Here is a 26054-nt window from a genome sequence, read left to right as displayed (position 1 = left end):
ATTGCCATTTTAATTATAATGTGTCTAGGTTTGGGCCTGTATAGGTTCATCCTGTTGGGGACTCCGCGCTTCCTGGGCTTGTATGTTTATTTCCTTCACCAGGTTAGGAAAGTTTTCAGTCATTATTTCTTCAAATAGGTTCTCAATCCCTTGCATTCTCTCTTCTCCTTCTGGTACCTCTATGATGCAAATGTTGTTACGTTTCATGTTGTCCCAGAGGTCTCTTAAACTGTCCTCATTTTTTTGATTCTTTTTTCTTTTTGCTGTTCTAATTGGGTGTTTTCTGCTACCTTGTCTTCCAAATCGCTGATTCGATCCTCTGCTTCGTTTAGTCTGCTGGTGATTCCTTCTAGTGCATTCTTCATTTCAGTTACTGTACTCTTCACACCTGACTGGTTCTTTTTTATGGTTTCTATGTCCTTTTTTAATGCTTGCTCTCTCTTTGTTGAAGTTCTCACTAAGTTCCTTGAGAATCCTTATAACCATTGTATTGAACTCTGTCTCTGGTAGGTTGTTTGCCTTCATTTTGTTTAGTTCTTTTTCTGGAGTTTGCTCCTGTTCTTTCATTTGGGACATATTTCTTTGTTTCCTCATTTTGGCTGTCTCTCTGTGTTTGTTTCTATATATTAGATAGATCTGCTATGTATCCCAATCTTGGCTGGGTGGCCTTATATAGTAGGCATGCTTTAGGGCCTTGGCACAGTATCCCTGGTCACCTGCACCAGTTGCTCCAGGAGGGTCCCTGGTATAGGATTGTGTGTGCTATAGTTGAGCCTTGATTGTTATTGGTACATCAGTGGGTGGCATTGGCCCTCAGGCTGAGTGGCTGTGGGGTTTGGCCACATCTACAGCTTACAGGCTGCTTTGTGGGGGGCTTACCTCACTGAGGCGCATTTGTCCCAGTGTGCTCTAGTGCCTGTTGAGACCACCCTATGAGTATGCCACTTGTGGGCTAATTGAGTGGTACTCTGCTGTGGCCTGAAGCCAACCTCTAAGTATATTGGTTCTGGGGCCTCTTGAGAGGGGCTCCCATGCAGGACCAGTTCACCCACTGCCTGTGACCAGCTGGGGACTACCTGGTAGGAGCTACAAAGCAATCCACAGTTGTTTGCTGCCTGTGCTGAAGTTGGAGACACGTGGAAGAGGCCATACTGTAAACTGAAAACATCTGCCACAGGACCAGACCTGGGGTAGCTCCACAAAATGCCAGGACACCCCGAGGCCTGCTGGCACCTGCCAGTTCCTTTAAGTTTCAGCCACTGATAAAGCCTCGTGCCGTAAATGATTTGGGTGAGGCAGGGTCTCATGGAGTCACTAGAGTGGGAAGAGTTGTGGTCACCATGTTAATGTAGACTCTGGTTTGGTGCCAGTGCTGAGCATAGAGCTACTCAGCAAAAGTCTCAGAGCACACCAAAGGCAGTTGCTGCCCACCTGGGGCCTGCAGACTCCAATAGTTTTCCAAGGAAACTATTGTGGACATGGATGGCTGCTTGCCAGAAAGTGCTTGCAGTTGGGCAAATTGGGTGGGGCGGGGTCCCAGGGAGTCAGCAGGGTGAAGCAGTAAAGCTTAATAGGCCAATCAGATTCTGACTTGGCCAGAGGGGGACGACTCAACACAGGAATGATGGTGCCCATCTGCCAGCTGCATAGAAGACCCCTTCATAGGGAAAATGCTGACTATCTTCCCACCTTCGCACTGAAGCTACACATCCCAGTGCACCCCCGTGTGCCTCTGATGCCCCCCGAGTCACCGTCTTTCTGCTGGAGCCCAAGGTGAGTGCCTGCGAGCGAATGAGTCTGTACCTGTCCTTTGAAGAGGATGTCTGGGTTTCCCGCAGCCTTTCATACCACCTAGATGGTCAGAATCCTCATTGCTTTTCACAGCCAGGTATTATGGGGGCTTTTCTTCCTGGCACCAGTACTCCGTGCTGGGGAGCCTTGTGTGAGGCTGGGGACATTTGCTCCTCTGAAGGGAACCACCGTGGTTGGGATATCCCTCCTGATTATCAACCGCCACACAGAGGTTTGGGGCCCAGCCCATTTTGCATCTCTCCTCCTACTCTTACCAGTCTCGATGTGGCTTTTTCTTTATATTTTTAGTTGTAGGAGTTCTGTTCATCTAGACTTCAGATGGTTCTCCAGGTTGATTGGTCTATAACTTAGTTGTAATTTCAGTGTGTTCATAGAAGGAAACAGGCAAAGTATTTATCTACTCTGCCATCTTGGATCTCCCATTCATGGTATACATTCTTTTACCCACCCATTCTTGAAACTTTCTCTCCTTCTTGTGTCAAAACCCTTCAGCACATCTACAATTTCATCTCACCTGTCTCCTTCTTTCTAAACCCCAATCAAGTCCATATTTAATTTCAAGATGGTGAGTCCAAGTATCAGTATATCCAGACTTTTACTTTTCTAGATTCGACTTGCCCACTACTTTCCCCGTTGGACTAGAAGTTGACTACTCTGCTAGAAAGACATTTTCATGCTTTCCATCACATTCTGCCTCTGCCAGTAAGACACCTAGAACTATATTAAGTATGGTACCTGCATTGATATTATAAGGCATCACCCAGAAAGATTTTGAGTCATAAGAAGAACCCCATTTATATCCTCCACATTGGTGACATGTGTGAAGCACCTGCCAGTGATGAGCCTTTTAATACATAAGGTCTTGCTACTCAAAGTTGGTCCATGGACCAGTATCACTGGCATCACCTGGGAAGTTAGAAATGCAGGATCTCAGGCCTCACCACAATTCTACTGAACTAGAAAAGGTACGCCTATTAAAGTTTAAGAAGCACTAGGCTAAGGTACCAGGCCACCTGGCCTGACACATGAGTCAGCAATTCACAGGCATATGGTGGGAGGTAGTTCCAAGGAAAGCAGGGGGTGAGATGAATAGACCCTGGGTCTTAGAACCAGATAATCCTATTTTGGTTTCCAACTGTATCTCTTCTAAGCTATGATACTCTGGTCTAGGTAATTTACTGCCCTCTCTTATCCTCATGTGTAAAGTGGGGATGAAAGCACTTTACCAGCCTGTAGGACAATTGTAAGGACTCTGTGATACATATATCAAGTACCTCACACAGAACACAACATATAATAGGCAGACAACTGATATTACCTGTCCCTTATCTGGAGTTAGTTAACTCTGGCTACCCAAATAGTGCATAAGCCCTTAAAGGAGTTTTAGCTAACCTAAGCTAAGCCATACCATTTTCCCTTCTGTCAGATTCAAACTCCAAGGCATTTCCTCAGAGATTGAAAAAAAGAAACAGAAAAACATAACTTTACCTGTAAGGCTAACATGTTATGGTCTATTTTGAAATAAAAATGGCTCTTTTTCTCCTATTTAAGACTGTCTACGGAGCCATGCTTCCTGGTCAAGTCCAGAGGACAGCAGGGTAGGCCATGCCTGCCTTTCTTTCTGTGAGGAGCAGCCTGTGTTCTGCTGTGCCCCTTCCCACAGGTGGGCATGGTGTGATTGTACAGAGATTGAAGGTGAGGACTAGTTCACAGTTTGGTGAGGAGCCCAGAGAACCCACATCTGCCTTGGAGACAATACTTCTGGAATTGGGAGTTCAGTTCTAGCGCCGTGGGAGGGTTCCCAGTTGGATGAATTAACACTTGTGAGAATTCAATTCCACCTGTGCTCTGGGAACCTTTTCCAATAATCTAGGCATGCCTTGGTTCTCACACATCTGCTCTACCAAAAAGCCTCCTCTCTCAGCGCTCAGTTCAAGGTAAAGCTATAGACCTGCCTGTTCCAGCACAACTGACCCCTAAGATGGTCTTAAGAAACTTCAGGCTGGCCCAGGTTTAGGCCTACAGGACGCTGTGGCCAGCCAGTGCCAGCCAGTGCTGAAGAAGTCTCAGCTAATGAAATCATGGTCCTGGATGTCCTGTTCTCTAACCATCTATCTGGATTCATCAGATTGTTAGGTTGAATGGCCGATAAGACGATATCTCTAGACGATAAAATTTTGTGGTTCAACACTTACATCACTTCCTATTTTTCTTCAACTTTATTTTCATAAAAGCATTGGAACCCTTGGTATGTTATTAATCCTATTACACATTTCTAGTGGAATTCTTTTGTCAAGTATTTCTGGTATTTATTCCTCGCTTTGGAGATGGACTGTACTCAGGCTAGGGACATTACATTCTCTTATATGGCTTTATGTCCTCCATTAGCAAAGAGGATATCTCTAACCTATATTTATAAACCTTTTACATGCCTAACCATAGTTTCGATGTATTCATTTAGTAAGAAGAATATAAGGAATCAGCTTTTATTTTAATCTTTTATTCAATAAACTGTTTCTAATAATTAAAAAATATTTATGCACTTATTTTTGAGCATTTAGAGTGTGTGGGGCATTGGACTTAATGCTGGAACTACAAAGATGAATAAAGCAGTGACCCTGTCTGCAAGTTTCTGCCAGTCCAATGATCGCTTTCCAATGATTTTCAAACATGAAGGAATATAAAACATGTCTTGAAATTCCCATCCTCTACCAATAAAAAGCGCATGATGTTAACGCTTCCTAGGTGATAATTTGCTCTTCATGTCAGATATTACTTGTTGCAAATCCATGGAAAAGGTAATGGGAAAATTACTTTAATTAGCCTGCAAGCTCCTTGAACTTGACTACAAACTCTTTGGCTTAATTACCAGTATATCAATGATGACTCAGATTCCTGGTTAAGTGTTGTTGAATTAATGGACCTGTAAGATATTGTGCCATTTCCTGTGTAAATGTAGATATAAGATAGAATTCCTCTGCTACTGATGCATTCATTTCCCCAACTGCGAAGTAGGGTGAAATTCATAAGGTGCTGGGTTATGAAAGGTCTTTTGTAAATGTTACAGTAATGAGTCACCTATCAAGCCTGAATAACGAGATCCAGAGGCACCATATCTATCCAGGTGCACAGGTCTGTGGGTACAGACGTATGACACCATTCAGAAGCCACCTACACTGTTCACCTGAGGAGACTGGATAGAAAAGTTCATGAATCACAGCCCTTTGGGACTGGCAGGAATTCACAAAAGCTCCAGAAGCAATCTCTCTGCAATACAGGTGACGCTAGATGTATCTGTTTCTAGATGGCTGGCCCACTCTGGCCATTCTTCCTGGGCTTGTCTATGCATTCTTCGACTCTCCTTCTCTCCCACCACAGGTAAGAAAGAGCAAGGGATGCAGTCATTTCTCATCTGGAGCTCTTTAGCCCCTACTTGTCCCTGCTTCTCCCTGTCGCTAGATAGAAAAGATTATTTCCCTCTGCATCCCAGACCCTAAATGGCCACCGTCTCACACCATGACTACCAGGACGACAACTGTTGAGCAAGACAGCTGCCTCTCCTTCACCTTCGTGGAAGCAGGTTTTGAGGTGGCTTCTGGGGGGGAGTCTAGGGGAGTTGTGTTACTGTGTTTGAGTGGGAGTGGTTTCAAGCCGTGAGGGAGAGAAGGGGCATCGAGGAAGTTCTGCATGAGGACTGTAACCTGAGCTTCCAGCTTGTCTGGTTCTGTCCTGCAGTCATGACATTGAAGAAGGCAGGCGCTTCTTCGGGTTCCGTTGGAATGAGAAGAAAGTGAGGCCCTGTCCCCTTTCCCCAGGAGAATAAAGGGCCTCTGTGAGCATCTTCCTGATAGAACTAGCTGAGGCGTCCGTACATGCAACTACTCTAAGGCCACTTTGAAGCTGGCTCCAGGTCAGTTGCTCAAGCCCTTGAACAAACACACCTCTTACCTGATGATTCAATGTGGGCACCAGGGTTTAGGTCTTGCCAGTCAAAAGGATGAACCAGAGTGAGGCAGCTGCTAAGGCAGAGAAGCACATGCAATGTGGGCGGCCGCATCTTGGAAGCCGAGCAGCGGTTTCAGCTTAACCTTCTTCAAGGCAGATTTATTAAAAGAAAAGAGAAAACAAAAACATGCAATAAAGAGGACTTAAACAATCTGACAAATCAGTGCTGTGAGGTACTACTAACATGATTTGATACATTATAAGGAAAGAAGACATTTGGAAAGAATGGAACGTGCATTTTTCTGACAGTCACTAGGGTGGACAAATCCTTGGAAATCTGGTGTTTGGAGCACAGAAACCCTTTTAGGCTGTTACATTAGGCTTTGGGTAAGTAGTTCTCTAACTTTGTAACAAGCTAGTGTGGTTATAAAGAAGAACATCAAAATATAACAATTATAACAATTATATATCATGATCATAATAATATCCATAGGCATGTTTAGCACATAGTAAACACTCGGTAGTTTGGGCTCGTATTTCCATCATAATTATAAAAACGATCAGAGTGCTACAGCTGTGGCTGTTTTGGGCATTGTGTTGATGTGTTATATTTTTTCGGTGATCTCTATAATCTTACTACACTGAGCGCTTCCCAGAGGCAGAGGTCAGGTCTTTATGGGTATTTATTAGGCAAATACTACATACCCTCTGCTAGACAACAGTTGTGGAAATACTGGACAATTTGACATATCCCTGCTCTACAGAGCTTGAAATGGGGTGTCTGAGACAAGACTAGCACATATAACATAAGAAGGTGGAAAATAGCAGAGACATTTAAAAATTCTTAAACGATAAGGTACAAATCTCAGGGCCACAGGAATTCCGAGGAGATAAAGCTGTAGCAAGGTCAACTCATGTCGCACAGGTAATAAAAATCCAGATAGGGAGCTAGGAAAGTTGTCCCTGGAGCTCTAACCTTCTTGGGCTACTTGGAGAATGACTGTATGAGTATTTGGAGCAAAATGCTCCAAAGGTGTTTTTCTAAAAACGCTTGAACACTGCAGAGTATTGTGTATGAATTGAGGGAAATAATTACTGAGTGTCCCAAATAAGCTGAATTAAAAGTCAGGCTGTATGCCTGCCAGCTTCCACCGTTACCCCTCTGTTATACTGTCACTGCTTACTTTTTATCAGATAACATCATCCACAGAAAGCATTTACAAGGTGAAGAGCAGAGGGCTTTAGAAAATCCCACCCCTTACAGCCTGTGACTAAATAAGGGGAATGTCATTCAGCCCATTTGGAAAATCACTGGGGATGAATATAAGGGGGAAAAAAGGAAAACAAAGTGAAATGCATACGATCAACAGCAATTTTTTAGGAACATGGAACATGGCCCTGACACAAAGAAGGTTAGCTTGCCCATCACTCCTTGGTATTCATCTGATCTTCCCTCTCCATAACCTCGGGAAGAATTAGAGACAGCCAATTGCTAGCAGGGCTTCCTCACGTCCTCCAAGTAGGACTGGAGTACTCTGCCCTCCCCATGTTTCCTACCAGACCAGTGCTAGGGCCATCACCTTCGGTCCTCAGAGCACAGCAAGGCAAGGAACTCGAACTCAATGCTCGAGTTCCCAACCTGACCTCTTCCAAGCTGCAAAAGCTCTTGGGGGACCTTTGAAGATACGGATTCTGAGCCCCACCCCAGACAGCCTGACTCACAAATCCTCAGAAGACCGTTCTGGACATCTGCATGCTGGCTACCTAAGGGATTCCGACACAGCCAACCCCAGCAGCACATAGTGTTTGGAAACTGCTGCCGTTTTTCATCACCCTATCATATGTGCTATCTGATCTCATCCTCAAAGCAATAATCCTCTCAATAATTTGATGACTGGCTGACTCAGTCATTCATTCATTTGTTCATGCTTTCATTTACTCAATGTTAAGAGTGCCTATGTATCAGTCCCTATGTTTAGGATAATAAGATTTTAAAAATAGGTGTGATTTTTGTTTTCAAAATCCCCAGCAGGGAGAGACACCTCCAAATAATCATAGTGAAAGCTCGAACAGATCATGTACAAGATTTAGTGGAAATAAAGGTCTGGTGGACATAGGAGAAGAGAAATAAATTTTAACACCTCCGTCTTTCAGTTTGGGGGAGGAAGACCAATGAAACTCGGACAGGCTATGCGACCTGCCTGAGGCCATCCAGGGAGCCCCTGGCACGGGCAGGACTAGATGGCAGGTGTTCCTCCTTTGACTCCAGTGTACTGAGGGATAGAAGGACCCACACGGGATCCTTCGCCTCTCTCCACCTTCCCAATGCCACAAAATGCACTGCCTTACCTTGTCGCCTCTGGTGTACTCTGTGGGATGGAAAGCTATGCCGGCACTGTCCTCAGCTGATGGCAAAGTTTCCCTGAAGTCAGGAAAGGAGGTCTCTTCTGGGCCCTGCTCACCAAGAGCACCAAAGGAGAAGGCACTTCCCACCTCAGGAAGCAGAGGCTCATCTCATCTGTCTGGGTACAGTGTCAAGCCACGGACCCCCAGCAACACAGAAGGCCGCCTCGTCTTTGCTCTGGCAGCTTTCTGCAAACACCTCCATTCCCACACTTTTCATCCTCTACTGCGATTGTTTACAGAATTGCTTCACTAGTAGCCGGTGAGCTCCTCCAGGGCAGGGAGTGGCCTCATTTGTCTTCTTATTACTCCTTAATACAGGGCTCAGCATATCATAAGCACTAGTAAATGATTCTGGAAGAGGCATGAAGGATTTTGTCTTCCTGTTGGTATGGGCTACCTTTAGGTAGCTCAGAAACACATTCCCGGATGATTTCACACCAGGCTGTGACTTCTCAATAGGCCTACAAGCCACTGAAATGGGTAGAAGTCAATTGCTTGGGCTTTAGTGACCTAGAGCCCAACTGCTTGGAGCTGAACCTCCAGCCTTGCCACAAAATGTGACCTCCTGCAAACTATGGAAAGTTTCAGTGCCTTACTTCCTAACCTGTAAAATGGGGGCTGAGGATGATAATGCTACCCAGGGTTAAACGATAAATATATATAAAACAGTGTGTTTGAGTATAGCTAAACGCAAACATGAGCATCCTCATTTTGCATTCCTGGCACATGCATTGCCTATAAATATGTAGCTGCTCAAAAAATGTTAACTATTATGTTAAACAAAAACTAAGGTGTCAATCAAGACTTTGAAGTAGGAACAGAAAGACTTCTTGTTTGCTGATTGAAGTCAATCAACAGTGACTTGTTGGTCATCACCCCCTTAGTCCATAGGTGGTTCTGCTGACTAGAACTTATGGGTTTCTTTAAGAGTTCTAATTTCCCTAGGCACTATAATTAGCATTTCTCCTACATTTCTTGGGGAACTTCCTGTTCATTGCCCTTCTTTTCTTCAGGCTGTCTGTACCCTGGTAATACCTGGGGCACCCCTTGTGGTTACCACCATGGCCTACCTCCCAAAATTTATCAAATGTCCCACATTCTCAGCCCCTTACACTGGGCTTCTCAAGGGGCAGCTCCCTAATTTAACAAGATGCCAAGAGGTACTGGTGTGCTCATCAGCCTTTCCTCATTAGCTTCCAAATAACAGCCCTTTCTTTTAGCCAAGGTCTCGTGGAGACATCAAAAGCCTCAAAAGTTTACTCTAAAGGAAAGAAACACATGCTATTGGGAAGAAATATTTTGGAGAAAAGACTTTTAATGTCCTCCAAATCAGATTCTAGAAGTAGTAATCCACTATGGTACCCCAGAACTGGCTGCCAAGCTGCAGATAAGAGTGAGTGAGGTTGTGCTCTATCATAAATTAAGATCTTGTATGATTCAGAGTACGGTGTGTGACATAACTTCTGTGTTTGAGGGAGGAGACGGATAATAGCCAATACTTAAGTTGGGGGGAAGGTGGTGAGGACATCAGAGTTCTGTTCTTGGAATACTATCTCTCATAATTGCAAACAAAAATGGGACAATTGTTCTTTTCTGAAAGAAATGTTTCTCTAACTGTGGGAAAACATAAGCCAGTCTTCTCTCAGGAGGTTAATAGTGAAAGGGGCAGTTCTGGACAAGAAGGCCTTTTAAAACGAGATTGCTGATGCTATGGGCAAAAGGCTAAAGAAGCAAAAGGAAAGAAGATTTTGATATCAGTCGGAGTATATTTTAAGCATATTTGGTATCAGTTTTACATTATCTGAAAATCTGAATGAGAACTTTTGAGATTGGAAAGAGAGCTTGATGAAGCATGCTTCTGGAAGAATCTACAAATGCTCCTCATTAACATATCATAGGCATCTGGGAAGAGACCCAGGGATTGGTTTTCCAGTGTCTCAACTTGTTGATTTTAGTTTTGTTTTGCTTTAATATTAACAGAAACTCTTAAAGATAGGCAAAGAAGTCCTTTGACTGCAAACTCAGACCTGAATCCAGAACTTGATTCCTGGTTTAGTTAAGTTGTTGGAGGAGATCATGGAAAAGACATGACCACCTATTGACCCTCAAGTGGGACCTGGGCTCATCCCTCCCTCCCCAGTCCTTGGAATGTGCCTTCTGCCTCCTTTCCCCACCTTAGAGACTGCCCAAGGACATAGCCTTGAGGTAGTAGAGTGTTGTTGAGACCAGCCGTGACTGATCCCAGTTAAGGCCTCTATGTAAACTTTTAAGATTGTGGTGGGCAGGTGCTGAAATCTATTCATCTTGCAGTCACCCAAGACCAGCCTCTTCTGTAAGTTCCCTTTCTCATTAAGATGCTACCAACCTAGAGTGACCTGCCTCTCTCTTAGTTCTCTCCCTGCCCTCCATGTATATAGGAGCTCCGGTTTCAGATTATACTTGGGAAGCTCCAGAAGTTGTAAAGGAACAGATATTTTAAAAGGTGATATAATGGTGTCAGATGGGTACAAGACTTATTGGGGTGATCACTTCCTAAATTAAAAAATGTTTCATCACTGTGTTGTACACCCGAAACTAAAATAATACTGCATGCCAACTGTAATTGAACAATTAAAAAAATTAAGAAAATAAAAATAAACAAAAAGGTGATATGAGGCATAAATAACTTTTTGTTGAGCACTTACTAGGTGCCAACACTGTCTGGCCTAGGTACATTATGTAATTGCTAGTCCTCACGACAAGGAATAGACATAGGCAGGTATTATTACCATCACTGTACAGTTAAAAACACTGAGGCTTGGAAAGATTGGCTGACTCATGTGACTGATAGGTTTCAGAGGTTTGCTCAACAAACCCAGTCCTCAGGGGTAAATGAGAAAAAGCTGTCAGTATAGTATGCTCTCATTTTTATTTTAGTATATACATTTATACACAATTAGGAAAAAAAAATGTCTAGATGAATATAAAGCCAGATGTTCTCAGTGGTTATTATTAAAGTGGTAGGATTATAGGTGATTTTAATTTTCTTTTTTTGAAACATATACTGTTTAAGTTTGTCAACAATGAACAGGCATTACTTAAGTAGGTAAAAATGAAAAGAAACAAAACCCTAGCTCTTTCCTTGGGCAACTAAATCTAAACAAAAGGCTTACCTGTCAGAAAGAAACTAGACTTTTACATATTTTACGTCCAATTCACACACAATATTGGATTTGAGGCTTTGCTTTGGAGCAATAATTTTAGGAGAAAGGCATGCTTAGTTTCAGTTTCAAAGTTTGGGACAGGTCTTTTCCTGAGAAAATCATTGGTTTGTGGTTATTACAATTCCAAATTAGGACCCGTGAGCCAGGCATTGTACTGGGCTTTTATGGGAGTCCCAATGTGTGTGGAGTGGAGTGGTGTGTGTGGTGTGTGTGCATATGCTGGGTGGTGATGTGTAGGATAAATAAAAGAGAAATAATACACTTTAAAGAGTGCCAGATTTTGTGGTTCAGATGAAAATGCACATCACTTACTCTAGTTCTGGTCAAACTACGAGATATTAACTAATTCAATCCCCTCGTTTTACATACAAGGAAACTGAGGCCCAGCGAGGGGAAGCAGCTTGCCTGAAACCACATAGCAAATTAGTGGCCAAGCTGGAATAAAAATACCTGTTCTCTGGTCACTGGTCATCAAGTTTATAACAGCAGTGAGCCCCACACTATAGGCACAGTGCATCTGGGCTCCTTTGAGGAGACCATGGGTCCTGTCGCGATCTGGACGGGGAATATTGCGGCTGCCAAGGGCAGTGGGCAGGGCCTCAGTTTGCAATCAGAAGGATCCACTCTGGCCGTCATTGCACATCGGAAACCTAAATCTCCTAATGAGAGAAATGGGATGACCAGTACCTATCTCATCGGGTTGACGAGGTGAGGGAAATGCCCACACAGAGCCAAACACATCAACTGCCAGTGAACGTCCCTTTTCCTTCTACACCAGGAACAAGCTCTGCTCCATTGGGAGCAAAATATATTAGACACTAGACACTACATTCTGAGAAAGGAAAGGGCCCAGCAGTCTGAAAGTTGGTGAGTCTATCCTGCTGAGTCGCCGAGGCAGTGTCAGTGGCACACCTTAGGGCTCTGTCAGGTCTCTCGCCCTCTGCACCACGGACGTCTGGGACCAGGTCATTCTTTCTGTGGAGCAGTTCCGTGCACTGAGGATGTTTAGCAGTATTCTTGGCCTCTAGTCACCAGATGCCAGTAGCAGTGCTCCCATCCCCTCAGTTCTGACAAACAAAAATGACTTCAGGCATCGCCAAGTGTCCCTTGGGTGGGGCGAGGGGGGGGGGAGGCGAAGGGGAGGAGTGAAATTGCCTGGGATGAGAACCTCTGGACTACGTAAGGGGCAAGCAGGTGCAGGAAGGGGTCTAGATTACCTGGGAGATGGGACACAACCACACATTCAGAAAGGAACAAGGTGGAAAACCACCTACTTTAAGAGAAAAATAACTGAAAACTATGAGTCCTCTTGCTAAGCAGGTAGTTTTACTTCACAAAAAAATATACACAATGTTTGCTTAGGTTTACAGAGATAGGTGAATTCTTCATCAATGTATTCAGCTTGTGACATGCATGCATCACCGAGCTTGCCTTCCATCTTATTCTGCAGTTAATCTAGTTGGGGATCTTCTGCCATCATGCCTTTGCTAGTTTCCCAGCCAGAAGCACGAGCCCCTTCCCACAACGCCCACAGCACTGCTCGTTCCTCTCTTATTTTGCCTACTATTTTGCACAATATATTGTACCACAACAGACGATACAGTAGACCATCCACCGACCCATCCATCCATTCAGACATTTACTAAGCACCATCCATGTGCCAAGTATTGAGTGCTAAATGTATTGCTAGCTTCTATGATAAGCACACTGAACCCCAGGTAGGGAAACAGTGCAGCAAGGGCTCCAAAGCCATGGGTAAAGGTCCGTTTTGATGAGTTTAATTAGACTATTTCAATCAGAAAAATCTGGAAATTAATTATTCTAAATCAGTACATACATATGTGTTTTATGGGTATTTTTTTTACCCAATGTTGTCTTTCTCATGAATTACACATAAAGAATGAGGATATAATAGTATTCGCAGGACTTGTAGTTTCTAAAGGTCTTCATCCTGCTTTGAGTATGTACTGAGGAGGCACATAGAGAGCCATTGGTTTTTTTAACATGCAATTTGGAGTTCGAGATGTTTTGATAGAAGTGAAATCAGTGTGAGCACAAAGAATGGTGAGTTCTGGGGGTGGGTGATGCCAGGAGGTACGGAAAGCCTTCCTAGATGAGTCACGCTGGAGCTGACTCTCAAAAGAGGAGAAGCTTTCGCAGACTCTCTTGGTTTGATGGGAAGAAGAAGGAAGGCATTGCATGCAGAGAAAACTGAGGGGTGCTGCCTGGGAATCAGTAAGATGGGTGGTAGATGATATTAGGAGATGGATGTTGGGAGAAAGGAGGTTGGAGGCAAGAGCAGGGGCCAAAACACAGAGACCCTTGCACGCAGTACATCTGAGTGCGGACCTTTGTTCTTCAGGTAGTGATATTTCCCACAGCGCCCAGCAGTGAGATCCTTTCACCTACCAGATGTACAGTGAAATTCTGTTGAATTAAGAAAGAATGACTTCGGCACTGCCGAATGGTGTCTCTGTGTGTCTTTCGTCCAAAGACGTGTGTGTGTGTGTGTGTGTGTGTGTGTGTGTGTGTGTGTGTGTGTGTGTTTTGGGGGATACAGAGGAAGTGAAGTCGAGGGGTCTGGAGCTTTCACCTGCTCATTGAACAAGCTATGCCCACAATCTGCATTTCAGCTAAAATTGTAGTCTTCTCTCCTTAAACAGATACACTCTCCTTCACTCTGTTCTCCTACTCCTGACAACTGAACATCTGAAAACATTCTTCTCAGAGGAAAACAGAGAACACCAGGACTACACTGCCTCCGGAAGCACTTCTCTTTGCCTTCAATTCGATTCCTGGACCAAAGCTCACCCTCTATAAACCAGCTCATGGCCCCAGGCTTCAGCCTCATCTTTCCGGAGTCAAAGGGATCTTGGCTAACCAAGCAAGCTTTCCCCAGTGCCTCCTCGGCACCCATAAATCATGCTCACTCCACGTTAGCACTTTGCCTTTAATCCACGTGTCTTTTTTTGACATTTAAAATATCTCCTTATCCATTTTCTTTTCCCTAGTAGATTGAAGCTCATCCTGACAAATGTCCAAAACCTTTCATCTTTTTAGATTTCTCACAGTTCTATGTACCTGGTGGGTCCTCAACAATACATTCCTCTGGCTTCTGATCCATTTGTCTAGTTTTATTTTTTATGTAAGCTGTTTTCCTGTTTTATGTGATTTTATTATAAGCAACCACCAATCCTCTATGGAAATATGGTGTCGGACAATTAAGTTTGCAAACTCATCCTAGAAAAAGTGCTACATACCTCACTGCTGAATATCACTACGGTCACCTTCGAAGTACTACTCTTGGGAAGCTATGTACCAATGTCAGCAGCTAGTCCACCCTTCAAAGCAATTCTGGCACTCTTTTTCTGGAATGGCCATCAGAACTGTCATCATATTATCCTTGATGTCCTGAATGTCATCAAAATGTCTTCCTTTCAATATTCCTTTTATCTTTGAGTAAAGAAAGAAGTCACTGGGGGCCAGATCAGTAGGGACGGAGGGTGTTCCAATGCAGTTATCTGTTTACTGGCTAAAAACTCCCTCACAGACAGTTCCGTGTGAGCTGGTGCACTGTTGTGATGCAAGAGCCATGAATTGGCAAAAAGTTCAGATCGTCTAACTTTCTCACGCAGCCTTTTCAGCACTTCCAAATAGTGAACTTGGTTAGTTGTCTGTCCAGTTGGTACAAATTCATAATGAATAATCCCTCTGATAGCCAAAAAGGTTAGCAACATCATTGCAACAAGTTCTTGAACTTAATTGTCAAACCTAGTACACTATGGGGAAATATGACCAAACATTTCCCATGTTACTTAAATGAAAACAGTGCTTCTTGCTTTTCTGAACAAAGAACTACTATACATAGCCACAAGTCCCTGTGTTCCTTAGACACTGGAGTCTCTTACCTTCTGATGGTCACTGAGATCTCTGAGAGAATGACCACAGAGGATTCTGGCTCTGAACACAGAAGACTAATTCATAAGAAGTCTTTTAACTCTCAACGTTCTCTTTCCACTGAAAAGTGCCTTTTTGTCAACCATGGGATATGAGTTAGCTAGAAATGTTTTTAGATTTGAGAACTAGGACCCTGAAAAGTCTAATACTTACTTTGGACATTTAGAACTGGCGAATTCAAAGTGACAACAATAAAACCCTTGATACAGCAGTCTTCATTATCGTAATGTATGAAAATCCATTCCACCATGGCCTAATACAAAAATTTCTAACCGGCCAGACAGAGCAATCACTGGTAACCCAAAATCCAGGAACACAGGACTTATCTATTCTTTAACAGTGCAAAATGTACCAAAGTAAACTCAGCAGTTCTAGTGCGAGTATAAATAGGTACACTGATTTTTTTTCGAAGGTAATTTGGCAAGACTTCAATTGTTCATATCTTTGGACTTTTACACATTTCTGAGATCAGCACACAAAAACATCTTACACACAGGGAAGTAAAACCCTAAAAATGAATGCACTATGGTATTTATTCCAACTTTCTCCATAAGAGTCAACACACACACATATGGGAAGCCTATAGATGTTAAACAATATGAGAATATCATTGATGGGATTTTTACCCAGTTGTTAACATGATGTTTACAAAATAATTTTTATGACTTAAGAAACTATTTACAGCATAATTTTAATTGGAAAAATGAATATAAAATTGCCATATAAAAATTCATACTAAGGGGGGGGCGGTTGTTCAGTTGAGTAGCGCGCAGTACTCTTAACAACAGGGTTGCCGGTTAGATCCCCACATGGGCCAGTGAGCTGCACCCTCCCTAACTGGATTGAAACTACTACTTGACTTGGAGCTGATGGGTCCTGGAAAAACACACTTAAAATAAATAAAAGTTTAAAAAAAAATCATACTAAGACAATATAATAAAGGATGGAATTATGGGTGCTTTTTCTCATTATGTTTCCCATATTTTACAATAAAGTGTATTGCTTTACGCATAAGAAATAATTTAAAGATATTTAAGAAGAGTTTGTATGACCATGTAAAGTGTTTACGTTTAATATTAAGTAAAATGTTATATAGAGATTTGAGAGTTATCTGTGATCCCAGATACATAAAAGAAAAGAGAAAGGAGGAAGAGGAAAAGGAGACAACAACAGGAACAAGAAGAAACAAAATAAATAGAACGAATAAATATCTACAAAGCTTATCTTCCTTGGAGGGTTTTGTATAATTAGAAACTAAAGGAGATTTTTTTTTTTATCTTTCTCTCTACTTTTCTCTTATCCAAAATTTTAAATCAATGAGAATATTTACTTTAAAAAAGTCAACAACTTTTTAAATCCTAAAGCCTGAGAATCATTTCCTTCAACTTTGGCTGCTTGACTACTAGATAAAATATCATTCGGCACATCGAGAAGACCTTGAGGGTGGCCAAATGGTTCAGTTGGTTAGAGCGTGAGCGCTGAACAACCAGAATTGCTGGTTCGATTCCCACGTGGGCTAGTGAGCTGCGCCTTCCACAACTAGATTGAAGATAATGAGCTTCTAGAGGGGCACTCTCAACAACAAAGTTGCCGGTTTGATTCCCATATGGGATGACGGGCTGTGCCCCCTGCAACTAGATTGAAAACAGCATCTGGACTTGGAGCTGAGCTGCGCCCTCCACAACTAGATTGAAGGACAACGACTTAGAGTTGATGGGCCCTGGAGAAACATGCCATTCCCCAATATTCCACAATAAATTTTTTTTAATATAGAGTGGAATGCAAATAAAACACAGAACTAAAAAAAGGAGGGGCGGGGACTATCTAGAGACATAATGGAGAAGGGGAAAAAAAAGACCTTGACTCTTTTCCCCCTTGTCTGCTTGAAGGCCCGCTGCCATCATGAACGACACAGTAACTATTCGGACCAGGAAGTTCATGACTAATAGACTACTTCAACGGAAACAGATGGTCATCCACGTCCTTCACCCTGGGAAGGCAACAGTACCTAAGACAGAAATTCGGGAAAAACTAGCCAAAATGTACAAGACCACACCAGATGTCATCTTTGTATTTGGATTCAGAACCCATTTCGGTGGTGGCAAGACAACTGGCTTTGGCATGATTTATGATTCCCTGGATTATGCAAAGAAAAATGAACCCAAACATAGACTTGCAAGACATGGCCTGTATGAGAAGAAAAAGACCTCAAGAAAACAGCGAAAGGAACGCAAGAACAGAATGAAGAAAGTTAGGGGGACTGCAAAGGCCAATGTTGGTGCTGGCAAAAAGTGAGGTGGAGATTGGACAGAAGGAGCAAAGATTCGTCAGTGACTGGTGATTGAGCAGATTTTTCATGAGAGGACTAATAAACTAAGCACTTAAAAAAAAAAAGACCTTGAAATGAGAGCTCGGAGAACACATCCTATTTAAATCAACTTAAAAGTTGATATCATCTTTTTGCCTTTCTTCTGTGGCCTTTCTTCTTCTACCACTGAAACCACCATTCCCTACTACTTGCTCTTCAAATCTCAGCTGAGATCTCCATTATACTACCATGACCTCAGTTAATCCTATTTTCCCCTATTTGTCACTGTTAAATTCTTATGAGGAATTGTTTCCCTTTTGAAATAAAAGACAAACCAAAACAATAGGTAAAATGTCCATTGTCAAGTCCAGGATTTCTGTCAAGAGCTAATGAGCAAGTCAGAGTAAAACCCAGTCCTGGCAACAGATTAGGGCATGTGCCTTAGCTCTTCTATTATGGGTAAGGAGAAAGAAAATGCTCTTTCACAAGTATCAGTGCTCTTTGTCAAATTCTTTCTGATTAACTTTCATAATGGGAGCATATGGCAGGCAGAATGACGACATTACACCCCGCCACACACACCTGGTAAATGTCCACATCTTAATCTCCAGTACCTGTAAAAATGTTATGTTACATGGCAAAGAGGATTTAGGATTGCAGATGCAATTAAGGTTGCTAATTAGTTGACTATAAAATAGGGAGATTATCTTGGAATAGCTCGGTGGGCCCAATGTAATCACAAACGTCCTTAAAAGTGGAAGAGAGAGGCAGAAGAGGAAGTCAGAGTGATGGGATGTGAGAAGAACTCAACCCACCATTGCTGGCTTTGAAGATGGAAGAAGGGGGCCATAAGCCAAAGAATATGGGTGGCCTTTAGAATTTGGATAAGATAAGGAGACAAATTCTTCTCTAAGCCTCCAGAAAGAAAGGCAGCTCTAAAAAACACCTTAAATTTAAACCACTGAGACTTCCGTGTAAACCTCTGACCTATGGAACTGTAAGATAATAAATTTGTGTTACTTTAAGCTGATAAATTTGTGATAAATTGTTACAGCAGCAATAGAAAACTAACACAGAGCATATAAAGTTACAGAATGAGACCAGACAGCAAATAATAGACCAACTTACTTTCTACTAAAGTCAAAGAGAGTGATTTGAAAAATCTCAAAATTGACCCAACTGAATGATTAAGAAGATGAAATCTTCCACTTTGGATATTTTACAATAGGATGAAGGCAGGAGATGGTCAATCTTCCAGCCCTGATTTCTAAGCAATTATTATTACTTTTTTATTGTAGTATATTTTGTTGTTATTTTACATAAGTATTACATAGTCATTGTTTAAAAATTCAGAAATTACAGAAACGTGTAACTCTGAAAGTCCAAATCTCTGTAACTTTACATCCATTCCCTCCCCTGCTCAAGAACTCGTGGAAACTGCTGCTCACAATTAGATGTAAATGACCTCATAGTTTTCTATAAGCAACATTTTAAATGCAACTATACCCTTGTTTGGTAAGGAAATACTGTTTACTTCATTCTGAAATGTCCTAAAGCCAGTGAGAACATTATCCTATAGTAGCGACTCTCACAGAAGTTTTGCTTTGCAGACAATATTTGGCAATGTTTGGAGACATTTTTGGTTGTCACACTGGCAGTGGACTGCTAATGGTATCTGGTAGGTAGAGGCCAGGGCTTCTGCTAAACATCCTACAACGCACAGGACAGCCCCCATCATATAGAAATATCCAGCCCAAAATGTTAATGCTGAGATTGACAAGCTCTGGTCTAAAGGATGCAGATGAAACTATATCTCTGTTAAACAAGAAAGAAATACTTATTTCACTCTGAAACATGCTATAGGAAGGCAGATGTCTAATAAATACAAGGAAGAACTTTTTAATAATCAGGCAATTTATGATGTATATGTCACATTGTAGAGCGACTTCTCTGTCATGAAGATTCAAACATGGCTCCCCTGCAAGGCACGCTGCAAAAGGCATAGACTTTTGCATGAATGTGCTTGGTCTCTGAAGTTCCATCTTTATCTAAGATACATAATTCCTTTTAAAAGAGTTGGCAAAAATTTCCTACTTCATACTTGTTAATATTAAAACTAGGAAAGATAAAATATTAATATTATATTCTCGCGACCATATTAGCTAATGGAATCAGAACTTAGTCTGAACATCATCTCAAATGTATAACATCCAAGTGGCTTCTGCAAAAGTGTCTAATGCCTCTTATCTTGGACCCAATAGATAAAACTCTTGTGTAATCATTTCACAACCTAAGAAAAGCAAGTCAAGAGGCAAAATAAGAAGCAGTTCCCTATTGTGGGAGTAGTTTAATAAAACAGCCACTTATTCCTAAGTACAAGTCCTTAACAGCTGCAAGAAAAATAAAATTGATTCTACTCACATTTTGAAAATAGGAACTCATCTGCACCCAGCGTGCAAATGTCCAGATGTTTGGTGCCCTAACATTAAGGTCATACATGTTAAAAGTCATCTAAGATCGTTGGACCATTTGATGGTCTACTGGAAGCATATTGGGATATTCCACCAGTTGAACCACATTTTATGGAATTCATGGGGTTTCAGGGACTTTAATAAATAAAAGTTTAGTCAAAGGAACACAAACCCAGCAAAAACCAGACGTGTGACTTGTGCAAGTCACATGAGGAGCTGTTGAAGGAACGATGGATGTTTACACTGGGGGAAAACCCAGATAGCACATGACAGCTACAATGTTATAGAAAAGGGATGTGTTCTACTTGGACCCAGATTATAGTGTTTGTCAGCAGGAGCTTTACAACAATTACCATATGTTCTTTATTAGAGGGGCAGTTTAAACACAGGTCTGGGGGCTACCAGCAAAGATTCTGGAGAAGGGATTCCTTCACTGAATGATGGTAAAAGTGGAATGGACAGGCTAGATAACCGCAAACCTGAGGTTTAAAATCACAAGTCAATAAGGGCCAGCCAGGCAACTTATATGAGGTAAACAGGGCCTATGTAATAGAAAAAGCAGTGGTGGGGACTCGACAGACGGAGCCATCTGAAAGGGAGTCACACTACTCCACTTAAGCTGATTGCTGCCATGTAGGAATGAGAGCTCCATATTACTAGCTATTCTGCTTTATTTTTCAAGAAAAGGGGGAAAACCATATTTTTATGTCAAACTCTGATTTATAAAGGATAACGGCTAATTCAACAATTCAAAACATATAAGTAACTCAGAGTAGATTCGTGGCCTCCAGGTGGAACTTTATCCTCTCCCTTAAAGACGCCCCAACCATCTTCAACCCTAAGGGTCTACGGTGGTAAGTACAGCAGAAAAGAAACTGTACAGATCCCAGAATAACGGTCACATTTTTTTACTACAATTTGAAACATCAAACTGGCTACTTTAAGCGGAAATCCAAGCTGAAATTCAGACACACTGACCAATAAATAATTCATGGGGTCTGGCAAGTGAAGACGGTTAAGTCATAATTGCTGAATCTTCCACTGCACACCATGCAAATGAGGAAAGGCCTCCATTTATCTCTAAACAGCAACATCCACATCTAGTGAGTTGCACGTTAAAATGAGGCAGGAAAGAGAAATCGGGTTGCCTCACTGGCAGTTACTAGTCCTGTTGCTGAGGTCACCCCTACCCCAGTCGGTAAACAACACAGAAATTCTCCCCTGGCCCTCTAAAGTCTAGTCAGTGATCAACCAGGGAAAGTTCAAGAGTTTCCTATGAGAGAGAATACTTCACGAAGGGAAAACATCCTATTCCAGTCTGGTTCATAGCCCTCTCCAGAAATTCCACTGCCAAGTATAGATTTTCAATCATCAACAGAGCTTTGCACTCACAGATATCCGTGCACAGCCATATCTAGGACAAAGGTAAAGCTAAGTCTTTTTTTGTATGTTTTGCAGTTCCCAGCTTTGCATATTCTGTTTTGAATTTTATACGATCACATTCAACTTTCAAAAGGAAGCTGGCTATCAGTTTAGCAATAATTTCACTGCATTCTATGATGGTGTATTTTATTGGCAACTCTTAGTTAAGGTTTTCTAACACTCTGAACAGAGCAAAACTTTTTATGTGTAATAAATTATATTTATTGAAAAGAGTACGATAAAGATGCTGAAATTTATTGTACATTTTTGAAAATACATAGGGAACACAAAGTAGCACAATATTAGCAAGTAATGATAGCAATAAAATCTTACAGTACCCTTAAAAGCATATTCACTAACTTATTTGTTTTTACAAGATAAGTGGGCCAGACGTAGCAATGCTATCCCCATTAAGTAGATGGGAAATTTGAGAAAGAAACATTAACTTCCCACTCTACCTCCAAAAATAGCTTCTGACAACCTACTGCTAGGTCATTAAATCACGAGATCCTTACCAAGAAACCTGGAGCTGGTCTCCCCTTCCCCCTTATAATCTACTCTTCACAGAGCATCCAGACTGACTTCTGAAAAAAATGTACATCTATCAGGTCACACCTCTGCTTTTGACTTCTCACTGCATGTAAAGCCCAAACTACTTACCTCAGCCTATGGGGCTCTACACAATCCAGACCCTCAACCTCATGCCTCGGTTCTCCTCCTCCCTCTCCTTACTCTAGTCACACGGACTTCCAACTGTGCTTGGAACACATAGAGCTTGTTCCCAGGACTGTGTGCTTATTGTTCCCTCCACCGGAACTGCCTGCCCATCTCCTGGGGGCTCATCTCAAGGCCATCTCTCAGAAAAGTCTCTCCTCAAAACCCAATCAGAGAAGCTGGGACAAGCTCCCACCTGTCCATCACACACACACACACACGCACAGACACACCACAATACTCTACCACAGCACTCTGTGTCCTTTTCTTCAAAACATGTAGGACTATCTGAATTTACCTTGCTCATCCCTTGATTCTAGGATGTGAACTCCATGAGAACAGAGAACATCTATCTTAATCACTGGTCTATACTCAGTGCATGGCACATAGTAGGTACTCCGTAAGTATTTCTTGAAGTCAGTGAAGGAATGAATAAAGCTTGTACTAGGAATCAACTATCCCACTTAATTCAGTCAGTATCTATTTTTATAGTACACTTTTCCTTTCTAATCAACTGCTAAGTTTTTTTAAATGAAATGATAAACCTATCATTTGACTGTTTCTATTATATGTTTGACTGTTTCTATTATATATTATATATTTGACTGTTTCTATTAGTGTGCCATACCTGTAAAATGGAGTAAAGTGACAGTGAGGACACATAACAGGTACCTGGCTTCATAGAGAAAGGCAGTTGGAGGCTACTGCCCATCCCTTCAAACTACAAAGCTTCCACAGAATTCTGGAACAATATGATTGTTGAGCTCAATGTGCCCCTTTGATTTCTCTTCACTCAATACGTCCTCTTCAATGCTTCACTTTATGGAGATTTCTCAATATCTCAAGAGGTCGGTGGGGCAGGTTATCATGGGTGTTAGAAGAAAAAAAAAGTCAAGCTTAAGATGAGCCAAGGTATAAATAACCTGATGATTACCTTCCTTTCCAGGGAATATGTATTTTCTAAGGTGTCAGGGAAAAGAATACAGATGCCAAAACTCCAGGGTTGCCACGCCACATCTGTGGCGTGGAAAAGAATACAGATGCCAAAACTCCAGGGTTGCTCAGGCGGTTAGTTAGCACTTTCCTTAAGGCTCTGTGCTGAGAGAGCCTCAAAGAGGATTGTATTCCTCTTCAAAACTAACAGGGTGAGGGAATGTGTATTCCTCACTACCAGTGTACAAAAGGCACAGATGTATAGTGGAGAGAAAATGAGGAACGAGCTGCCCAGGGTTCTGTTTGTGGGAAAGGCTTGGGGTGCTGGGCAAGCCCTTTTACACCTCAGAAGGGATTTCTCAACTGTACAATGAGTAGCTGAACCAGATTAACATCCCTCCCAATTCTGCTAGTCCTTCACTCTCAGAGGCTCTTCAGCCAGTGATAGACAGCCTTGGTGACAATCTGTGGTGACAGACTATGTGTGGTGTCCGCCTTGGGTAGGAAGGGCCCAGTTCCAAGAAAAGCATCACTGGGCTGTCCACAGCAGCAACTCCTGCACAAATGTCTGGGGAACAGACACAACGCTCAGTGCTCAGTAGCAATGAGGGGAAGCAGGCAGGCTGGAAAATGCCAAGTCCAGGGGATCTCTCACCAGCTTCTGCAGAGCCACCAGAACTCCCTCTGGGAAGAAATCCACCCCAGTGCTGCAGTTCACTAGTGCCTAGTGGTGACCAGAAGGCAATCTTCTTCTTATAGATGAGGCCAGTACTTCATGCCCTGATCCCTGAGTTCAATGGTAGCCCAAGATTTGATCCTGAGCCTTTGAGGATTATCAACACTTTAAAGGATGCATTTTCCAGCTCTTACTCATATACCAGGCTCCCAGCTCAGCATTCTCATTCGGGTCAAAGGTAATTTGTGCAAGGCTGATTTGTTAACTCAAGTCCTTCCCAGACCTGAATTTACGTGTCCTTCAAAGGTAAGGGCACGCACCCCTTATGAGCCCCACACACCTCTGCCTCCTCCCTCCTTCCTCTTCACCTCTGCAGCAGCCCCAATAACGACAGGCCGGACTGAAAGCCTGGCCTTTTCGTTTCCTGGAGATAGAAACTTCTGCTCGAAGCTCCAGGGCTGACGGGGAAGAGCACGTCCTCTGCTTTCTGCTTTTGTCTGACTTTTTAAAAACAAGCTCATCCCCCACGGAACCGCAGGCTCGCTCTCCTCCGGCCGGCAGGGGAGAGCTCTGGAATGTGTGCCGTGAGCCCGGCCGGGGCCACATTGCGTCGTTTTTGTAATTCTGGTACGAAAACAGCGCCTCACCACAGGGCTGCGGAATTAGCAATCCTCCCGAAAAGCAGGATCGTTTGTTTGTTTTTGTCCCCGCGGGACAAAAATAGATAAGAAAACTCCTTGCCTTCCCTGCTCCCCTGGCCCGATCCTCCCCCTCGGCATCGAATTCTTCGGGCTCCTATCTCGGGAAACAGTTTAGGAGAACGGGACTCGAATCCGTCACGCTTCCCGCAAACACCCCAGCGCCGTCCCCGTGAGCATCAGGGACCGGGAGCCCAGCACCGGCCCACGGGCGGGGCCGATTCCAGCGACGCCACCCCCCCTCCCACTCCGGCCCCCGTCAAGCTGGCGGCGGCTCCCGGGCCCCCGCCTCCCGCCGACCACAGTGCCGCCCGAGCCCGGCTCGCCCCGCACCTCTCCCCGGCTCCCCCTCTCCCCCGGGGCCCCTCCTCACCCGGGCGCGGCTGCGAGCTGCTGGCCAGGACCGGGGACCTGGGCGCGTTCCGCGGCGCCCAGACGCGACCTGAGCGCGCCCAACCCGACGGTTTCTCGCTGCCAACCCCGGGGGCCGCTGTCCCCTGGAGCGCCGGGCTGCCGGACACCTCCCTCGGCCCGCCCCGCCCCGCTCATCGCCCGACCCTCTCCTCCCCTCGCGCTGCAGGAGGAGGGGCCGGGGAGGAGCGTGGGGCCGGCCGCTTCCCACGCACAAAAGCAGCTGGGGACGCCAGGGTGGTCAGGCGCAGCCAACACCCTCTCCAGGGCCCGAGGTCCCACAACTTGGACCCGCGGGTAACTTATCCCGCTCAGGGAAGGACCCAGACAGAGCCTGCAGTGGGTGTGTTGCCCCCCAGTTCCCGTTCTCAGACTCTATTCTGATTCGGATCAGACCTGTTCCCTATTTAATTTGCCCCAAATCAAGCCAACCTTGCCTGTTTCACCTGAGTCCCTCTGCTCGCATCTGTAATATGATATGCCCTGCGCATTCCGCATCTCGGTACGTCCTAGGTCGGGCACCAGTTCAACACCATGTAGACAGTGCTCTGTGTTGGAGGGCCAGACACTGTTAGTTTCATTTCTCTGTAGGAATACAGTGCAAGGCAGGCAGGAAGAGCGTTTATGACTTGAGGGGAAATGGTGTAAGAAGGTGCATCTCTCACAGCTCAGTGTATCTATCCCAGATATTTGGGGTTTAACTGAAATCCACCCCACCCCCTTTATTTTTTTGGTGCTCTCTCCTCATTTCATTTCCTACGAAAGCGTATTATTCATTTAAAGCTTAAGTTTAGAGACTTAGGGAAACTAGTTTGACATTTATGTTGTAGTGTTATTAAAGTTTGCACTTTTTAAATAATGATTTTTGGTTTGGGGTGAGGTGATGGAACTATAGATGAAATTTATTTTATTTTTATCCTGAGGACTCCGCAGTAAAGAAGGCATGGAGTATAGCTGGGTGCTCCCACTTGTTAGTGGTGTGACCTTGGGGAAGTTCTTTATCCTTTCTGCTTCTCGGTTTCCTCATCACCAACATGGAGATAATCTAAGTTCCTTGGTCAGAGCCACCTTTTGAGAATGAAATGTAAATGCATGTAA

At 43.4% G+C, this 26054-nt stretch overlaps 2 protein-coding genes across 9 annotated transcripts in view; one reads left to right on the top strand and one right to left on the bottom strand.

Annotated features, from left to right (window-relative positions):
- PLA2G7 (phospholipase A2 group VII) overlaps positions 1-25111 on the bottom strand; it is a 45534-nt gene extending 20423 nt beyond the window's left edge. For 2 of the 8 annotated variants that reach the window (XR_013993108.1, XM_081044845.1), the window contains exons 1-2: positions 24919-25111; positions 5761-5903 (exon numbers count right to left, since the gene is read on the bottom strand). Coding sequence is in view for 6 of the 8 variants with exons in the window: in XM_081044845.1 (XP_080900971.1) it covers positions 5761-5869 (109 nt within the window). In the remaining 2 variants the exon portion in view is untranslated. Of the gene's footprint in view, positions 1-5760; positions 5904-8106; positions 8635-11816; positions 12026-24918 lie in introns of those variants that run through there. The other 6 variants (XM_081044846.1, XM_081044847.1, XM_081044849.1 and 3 more) reach the window with 6 other exon arrangements.
- On the top strand, positions 17226-17625 carry LOC308496123 (small ribosomal subunit protein eS24-like; the record flags this gene model as incomplete). The annotated part of the gene is made up of 1 exon (XM_081044853.1): positions 17226-17625. The coding sequence occupies one exon, from the start codon at positions 17226-17228 to the stop codon at positions 17616-17618; it is 393 nt and encodes a 130-aa protein (XP_080900979.1). The 3' UTR covers positions 17619-17625.
- Positions 25112-26054: the final 943 nt, after the last annotated feature.

The sequence above is a fragment of the Rhinolophus hipposideros genome (genome assembly GCF_964194185.1).
Source record: "Rhinolophus hipposideros genome assembly, chromosome: 3".
Lineage (NCBI taxonomy): Eukaryota > Metazoa > Chordata > Mammalia > Chiroptera > Rhinolophidae > Rhinolophus > Rhinolophus hipposideros.
The sequence above is the reverse complement of the archived record's forward strand: the minus strand, read 5'-3'. Positions and strand labels throughout refer to the sequence as shown.